At 35.7% G+C, this 7,848-nt stretch overlaps 1 protein-coding gene across 3 annotated transcripts; it reads left to right on the forward strand.

Moving 5' to 3' along the window:
* Positions 1-978: 978 nt before the first annotated feature.
* On the forward strand, positions 979-7,723 carry LOC141442850 (uncharacterized). Of its 3 annotated transcripts, XM_074107994.1 has the most exons (7): positions 979-1,067; positions 1,214-1,343; positions 3,335-3,600; positions 4,318-4,496; positions 5,356-5,515; positions 6,814-6,935; positions 7,377-7,723. In XM_074107994.1, exons 3-7 carry the CDS (start codon positions 3,417-3,419, stop codon positions 7,677-7,679), a joined length of 948 nt encoding a protein of 315 aa, XP_073964095.1. In that variant the 5' UTR covers positions 979-1,067; positions 1,214-1,343; positions 3,335-3,416; the 3' UTR covers positions 7,680-7,723. The 3 variants fall into 3 exon arrangements, with proteins under 3 accessions (XP_073964095.1, XP_073964096.1, XP_073964093.1); XM_074107995.1 differs by lacking the exon at positions 979-1,067 and having other exon boundaries at positions 1,078-1,343; XM_074107992.1 differs by lacking the exons at positions 979-1,067; positions 1,214-1,343 and adding an exon at positions 1,351-1,718.
* Positions 7,724-7,848: the final 125 nt, after the last annotated feature.

Consider the following 7,848-nt stretch of genomic DNA (forward strand, 5'->3'; position numbering starts at 1 on the left):
AACAAAAACAGTTAAAAATGTCCTGTTTAAAATGTCGGTTGTGCCACATAGTTATGACAAAAAAACTTACGAAAAAGCAATTAAAACTGTCGGAACTGTCACATCCGATGCCCAATTTTCAATTTTTATTAAGCAAAATCTAATTTTTAACCGTATAATTAGTAGTTGAAGTATAAAAAAGATTATGCAGGAAGTTAATAATACAATCCTGAGCTTAAGTATATTATGATTTAACTTGCTTTTTCCGTCGATTTGATCGTTGTGGTTAAAATTTTCAGTAACAGGTTTTTTTTTCATTCGTATTGTAGTAACGGTTACGGAAGCCTACACTGAGAATGGTCCGACGTAAGCAACGTAAAAAAAAATTTTTAACGTCTATGTTTGGGCCCAATAGTCTTCAGCAGACATCTCTTCTCTCCAACCAATCTCTAAGAAAGAAATAAAGACTATTGGGATAAGAAGAGGAAGGATGATAGGACACCTAATGAGGCACGATAGTTTTTTTACGAATATTTTGGAAGGGAAGGGGAAGAGGGGAAGAGGAAGACCCAGAATAAATTATTTCCAACAAATACGTGAGAACGTCAACCAGGATCATACCAGGAGGTCAAAAGGCTGGCGGAAGACAGGGATAAGTGGCAATTACTCCACCGACAAGAGTGCAACTCTTAAATAGAAGAAGAAAAAGGATGTTTGGGCCAGCCTGTATAATCTGACACAACAGTTGCAATCATGCAAACAAAAGATATCATACAAGATTGTGTGAAATTTGAGCAAACAAAAACGATGCCTAAGGCGAACCTGTACAAAAAATAAGTTGATTTTTTTTAATAATATTTTTTGTTTTATATTTTTCCTAAACATAGAAATAAACTCAGGGGGGAATTTTACTACAAAAAGGAGATTTTTTCAACTTGATGCGGGGAATTTCCAAAAGTACCTCTGGCAACACTTTGCTGGAGCCAGAGAGAACCCCGCCCGTCCATTTTGTTTGTGTTGTGTTGTGTATTTGAATTGTGGGCGTTCGTTTGCTGTGCTGCTGGCTGTTTGTGCATAAAAATTAAAAGGTAAGTAAAGATTATCATTTCATTACGGATAAGTGGATGACGTCAGTCGATTTATTGTCAGAAGTTTGTCTATTCACTTGGTACATAAGTAATTAGGTCTCGCTTGACCATTCTTTTGTGTTCTTATATTTTTGTGTTTGTCCTAGGCTGACTTCCACAATAGAAGTTTCGCTTATACTTTGCCACGCGACCTATGATCTCCGGTAAAAATGGACGAAACAGTCCTTCTTCTAAGGAAATGGAGCATTTCTGAAGAAATCATCAAGAATTTCCTTGGTAAATACCCAAATCTAATCCAAATTCCAATTTAATGTAATCTTGTTATTAATTAGTTACTTGCATTCGTAGATTCAAGCTTTAGTTAGCAGGTTTGTTATATAGTAAACAGTCTTAAGAATCGAATATTATATCCGCAACGTAATGCTTATCTTGATTTAATGCCAAGATTATCTGATTATCGACGAGAATAGTCGGTTCTCCAGCCCTAGCACGGTAAGGTTTATCGACCCATTTTATCTACCAATGACTCCAAGGAAATATATAAAATGGATAGATAAACCAACTGTGCTAGGGTCTCGGGTCTCAGGCCTCAGGTGAATATTATATAGGTAAACAGGGCTTATGTACTCGTATTCGTGGCTAAATGATGAGGTGAGTAAAAAAGAATTAGATGTGTAAGAAGTGTTGACGTCATAACACATACAGCCTAGGTTGTATCTATAGCGGCAAACTGCTAAAATGCACAGCCAGTCTCTCGGTTTGGTCTTTGCCGTAGTCTAAACTAATGATATTTATTATATTTTTTTAGATAATGACATATCTATAGAGAACTTCAAGGATTTGACAGATACTTATCTCAAGGAACTATGTCCTCACATAGGACAAAGAATTATATTAAGAAACAATATTCAAGATTTGTTGGAGTCCGTTGCTACTACTGAAGCATTATCTGAAAACACAGTTTACACCAATCATGAATCACATTCGTCTGCTAGAACTAACAAAGAAGTCTCAGGAGACAGTTTCTCAAGTCTTCCAATTCTGGATGACATCACAAATATTTTAGAGGACATAAATAGACCCCCTCTTCCGGATTTTGACATCAACACACTGTTGCAAACATCTGCCCATGGAAGCAGCATTCTTAATTATTATAAAAGATATCAATGTCTCAATGCTAAGAAACGCAATATACTTGTAGACATTATTATAAAACATATATATACATATATAGTGAACAAGTAATAACAAATTCAGTTATAAAGTAGTAGATATTGTAGAACAAAAAAAACTTCACTTTTATTATATTAGCGAAGTTTTATGCTGAATCCTACAAAATATCCTTCTCCAGTTCCTACCGTGTTCCTGTCTCATGCCACCTTTATCCAGTAAACCTGCTTGCCTCTGTAAGTCCGCACTGTCTGCACTCAGTGTCCTATGACTCTTATCTTTCCACTGTTATCCTAGATATGACCAGCCCATATTCTTATTATTCATATTATGCTTGCCTTGAGGTATCCTCCTAGTTAGAATTTAGATCTTTGTATACCTAAGTAAAGTTTAGTTCAGGTTTCAGTCATTCATAATGATACAGTTTTGACAACAGACTGCTATTGCAATACTTGACAACATTTGTTTTTAGGGTTCCGTACCTCAAAAGGAAAAACGGAACCCTTAAAGGATCACTTCACATCACTCGCGCATCAAGGGTTCCGAACAAATTTGTCTTGTCTGTCTGTCCGTCTGTCACAGCCAATTTTCTCCGAAACGAATAAACCAATCAAGTTGAAAATTGGTACACATATGTAAGTCGGGGACCCAAAGACAAAACTTGTAACATAAATTAATGAGTTTTAAACATGAGAGGCCGTTTTGGGAGGTAAATTAGCGTTTAACGTCTGTTTTTTGCCAATTTTTGGTAAAAACAGACTTAAAGAAATATGTTGAAATGTCATAGGCTCATAAGTTTTTCATACTAAAATAATAAAGAGGAAAGATTTGTTTGAGTGATTGTTTGTTTGATTGTTCGTATTGAAATTGGCTGTGGCAGACGGACAGACAGACAAGACAAATTTCTTCGGAACCCTTGATGCGCGAGTCCGACTCGCACTTGACCGGTTTTTCTTATCAGACCCAGGCTCAAGTCCTTAATTATAGTAGTTTTGTACAATGTTTGTATAGTAGTTGTATTTAGATTGTAGTTGCATGTTAGTACATAACTTTGTTTTCGAAATACAAAGTAATTAAAATATTACTTTCATTTTCAGTAAACTAAGAGCAGAGGATTACAACTTGATTGCAGCAAGGATTGTATCTCTCTTTCCAAGCGAAAACATTGGGACTTATTTCATGAGAGCGGTTCCAACTGCAAAGTCTATCAGTGGAAAATATATTCCGGCTAAAGGCAAATTAGTTGATAAAGTTCGGAACCTGCTGTATATATCTGGAGAGAAACACCGGAGGCCAAAATCAACACAGAGAATACCAGAAAATGAGCTGGAGAATGAGCCGAAAAATCTTTCCTTGATGATAGGTTTGTAATTATACTGTATTTATGTTTCCACGGCTAATTCATTGGACCAATTTCGTTGAAATTTTGCACTATTTTTAACTCCCGGCGCAAAAAGAGGGGTGTTATAAGTTTAACGTGTCTCTGTGTATCTGTCTGTGGTATCTATCTCCCAAACGGATGAACCGATTTTCGTTTTTTTTTTTTTTTTGTGTCATAGTTAATTTTATCCCGAGTGTTTGTTACATGTCCTGTGTCACTGATATTTGTATGTATATCACTTTATTGTACAATAATATCTGTGTACAGTCACGGATTTTAATTGTTAGGCCACTGTGAAGTTTTTTAAATTTGCAGTATTATGGCATTCACAAGCATTTACATTTTAGCCAGCTCAATAGTATAGCAAACAACTAAATTAAAATTCCTAAAGTGGCCTAATAATTAAAATCCCTGACTGTACATACCTATTTTTGTTTCAGTCTGTGGTATATATACATATTGGTGTCCTTGACTATAAGATATATATAATTAACTTTTTTTTTATACAATAAGGAAAGCAAACAATTAAGTGAATCACCTGATGCTAAGTGATCACTGATCACCGCTGCCCATAGACATCCGCAACCCCAAAGGGATTGCAGATGTGTTGCCAATCTAGACTGCTAAGGTGAAATGCCTCTTGTGCCTATAATTTTTTTTTTTTATTAATATTGTGACTTTAATTCGTTTTTTATTCAGATGCTGCTCACGATGACGACTGTTTGTGGTTGAAAAATAACAATGAGCCATGGGATGAGGTCGTCTTGAGATGGAAAAAAACTAGAAAATACAGGATAGGACAGGAACACATTTTTCCAACAATACACGATTTTTTGGAAAATTGGCCAATATTAAAAGATGCCAAAGGACATGTGCTGGTAATTAAATATTTCTTTTGCTATGCACTATACAAATCATTGAAATTGTTTACATTATTTTTACAGTAAATGTATACTATGTGTGAGAGCCGTAATACTCTGTAATAATAATAGTCTGCAATGTTCCTATCCGAATCTGAGTAATATTTCTCCGACGAAGTAGCAGTACTATTTGTATGATAAATCAGTAGGCTTTTTTTTAATGGCTTTCACCCTTGCTGTTTTGGCAAGGAGTATTTTGCCAATGTCGATGTAGAGACATGACACGCATGAGGAGATAGTCCGGTTTTAATTAAAACTTGTTATTTGGTCAATAATAGAGTACTTTGTTTTTATTCACGCCGGACTTATTTAATTTTATTGAGATTAAGTGCGCAACCTGTCATGCACATAATACTAACTGCTAACCATATAGATGACTAGTAAATAGATAAGTTATTAACCTTTGCAACGCCACGTCAACTACAAAAGTTGCCACTGACAGTGACACGCCAGGCATCTCTAAGAAGTAACGAGAATGTCAACCTTAAATATGTTAGACTTTGTAGATCTATTTTATCGGTCCCTGTCGTTGAATCAGTGGTGCGGATATATCAGTCATTCATTGGCGTTGAAAGGGTTAAGTACTATAGCTTTTACTTTCGTGAACCATAAGCATTTCAAAGAAGCAAGTGAACCTGCAAGCGTGCCTGCAGGCAAGCAAGTCTAGTTGCTGTCCGTGACTTCATCTGCACACAATTTAATATCACTAATATCCTGATAAAACTATGCAATTTTCCGGGATAAAAATGTCCTAATATTATTAGGAGTACCATTTTTGGTTTATGAACTATTTATTCAAATGAGTATTGTTTTTCAGATTAATTTGGATTTTGAGGAAATGTATGAAGAACAATCATTAAATTTCTTTAAAAATTGGCACTTTTTCTTTGAAAAGCTCCTGAAGTTGAAACAAGACCAAATTAAAAATGAGACTGGGCTTTCATTATTGGAGACATTGTTTGCTTTAAAAGACGATGGTAAGTATTTAAGTTTATTTTATATATGCACTAGCTTTTATCCACGGCTTCGCTTACGTGTACCATAAGCATTCCAAAGAAGCAATCAATCAAGCCAGAAAGCAAGCAAACCTGCATGCGTGCAAGCAAGCAATTAATGATGATGTTGTTTAACAGTCGGGAACCGGGATAAAAGGTAGTCTATGTCTTTTTACAAGCTTTTTATTAGCTTTACCCCATATAATAAAAGTTTGTTTGTTTGTTTACTTATGTAATAAACACAATAATCTGGTAGTGAATTATTTTTGGTCTGGCCAGGATTGTCTCTGCAGGATACCTCTTCAATGGTGAATGGCATCAACTTGCAGTTTGGTACCTATATAGAGCTCCGTTGACAATGCAAGTTTGATTACCGAATAACCTAGTGGTTAGAGAACCTGACTATAAAGCCTGAGGTTCTTGAGCAGTCAACTGAACAAAAGCTTGTATAATTTTTGTTGACTGTACTTGCATTGTCAACGGAACTCTACACAAGTACCAAATTTCAAGTCTATGCAATTCACCGTTGAAGAGTCCACCAGAAATTCACTACAAGATTATTGTGTTGTCAGAGAATGGTGTTGTTTGCACTTAGTTGTTGTTGTTAGAAACACGCGCTTTTTCACTTGTCTGTCCGTCCATATGTGCACCATTACAGATGCTGGTGGCCCGGCAATGTTACGAATATCGATAGGACTATAAATATATAGCATTGATAGCACAAATTGTGTAATACTATTGACGACTTGCAATAGTATCGATAATATCAATAGCGTATTGTTCATTAAGATTTGATACTTAATATCGATACTATTGGGTAACTTAAGTTTTCTGGAGTGCTCATTATTATATATTTTATTGTTAGCAGACACACAATGGAGTTCAAAACTGTAGCTAGTTTTTTTTTATTACTTGCCGTTTTTTAGAAATATTTTTTTGAATGACTGTTTTGACATACCACACGTTTGATCGGATGAATAGAGTTTGCGCCTTTGTCTTCTGTAAAAAAACTAAAAAACGTCGAGTTGACAGCTGACAGTTGTCAAATGCCGCCGTTACCCAACAACAACAAACAAACAAGTGTGTGTGTGTGTTAAGGTATAACAGCGGCATTTGACAACTCACACTCCACTCAGACTGCTCACACTCCAGAAAACTTAAGTTACCCAATTGCCAGTCATCAATAGTATATTATATACATTTTGTGCTTCCTCTCAATTTGCCAATATAGAAACTCATGCAAGAGTTTAAAAATAAACTTTTTTTCGTTTTGGTTTTAGATAAAAAAATTCCAGTACAAATTACATTACTGGGATACCTTATTCCGCCTAAGGGGAGGATATCTCGAAAGATAAAGTTTTCGTCAACGGAGGTGATAGAAAGCCTGATTGTTCGCACAGACGTAAGTTTTGGTTCTCGTTGTTTGTCCCAGTTAAACCTGAAACTACCTAACCTTACTGGCATTAGCCAGTAAAAAAATTTTTTATTAGTGAAAACTGAAACTGAAAATTATAAAAATTACATCTAATTTCAACACCAAGATGGCGGACATTTATATTTTCTTAAAAATCGATATGGCTCCACACGCACAGAGAGCGGTAGCGGGTGGCGCGGCGCGGTGGCGGTATTGGTTACAATATTCGATTGCCTCTTTCATACAAGTTCGAATATTAACACCGAAACCGCCACGTGCCGCCCTGCTACCGCTATCTGTGCGTATGGAGCTTAAACCCTAAGGTAGTACGTTTCAACCCAACCCAATTTTTGACAACCATTGAATAAATACTTACTAAATTTACTTAATAAATTTGTGCATGTGACTAATCAGCTTATTTTGTTTTAGGACGCCGGAAACATCGACACAATTATCAAAAAAAAAAAAGAAAAATCTGCATCGCGAGTATTACAGTCCGTCCAGCCCTATATCCTTGTGCTCGGAAAGTTGCACGACTTTTCGGCACTTTACATTGTCATTGACGATGTAAAATACTCCTTTGAGTCTGCAGCTAAGGCTTTCGACGTACTGTTTAAAATTTACCACGTGCTACATGCGAAATACCCAGATGCTGCGAATTACTTATATCTCGTAATACAAAAAAGGTATATGACATTAATACTCAATATGACACAGTTCCGCCACACATAATAGAAATTTTAAACCTGAGCTAAGTCAAAACTTTATACATGTAACCAAAACCTTTTTTTAGTGCAATATTGCGGTACAAACATTCATAATAACATATGCCCTTAACGTGAAATCTAACTTCTTGAAATAACAAAATTAAAGCAGGAACCTACGTTGCTTATAATTTATT

The sequence above is a fragment of the Choristoneura fumiferana genome, chromosome 26, assembly GCF_025370935.1.
Source record: "Choristoneura fumiferana chromosome 26, NRCan_CFum_1, whole genome shotgun sequence".
Taxonomy (NCBI): domain Eukaryota; kingdom Metazoa; phylum Arthropoda; class Insecta; order Lepidoptera; family Tortricidae; genus Choristoneura; species Choristoneura fumiferana.

Coding starts and splice junctions, on each gene's coding strand:
- LOC141442850 (XM_074107992.1), top strand. Junction 5,516..6,813: donor GTTTGCTTTAAAAGACGATG/GTAAGTATTTAA, acceptor TTTTGGTTTTAG/ATAAAAAAATTCCAGTACAA. Junction 6,936..7,376: donor GCCTGATTGTTCGCACAGAC/GTAAGTTTTGGT, acceptor ATTTTGTTTTAG/GACGCCGGAAACATCGACAC.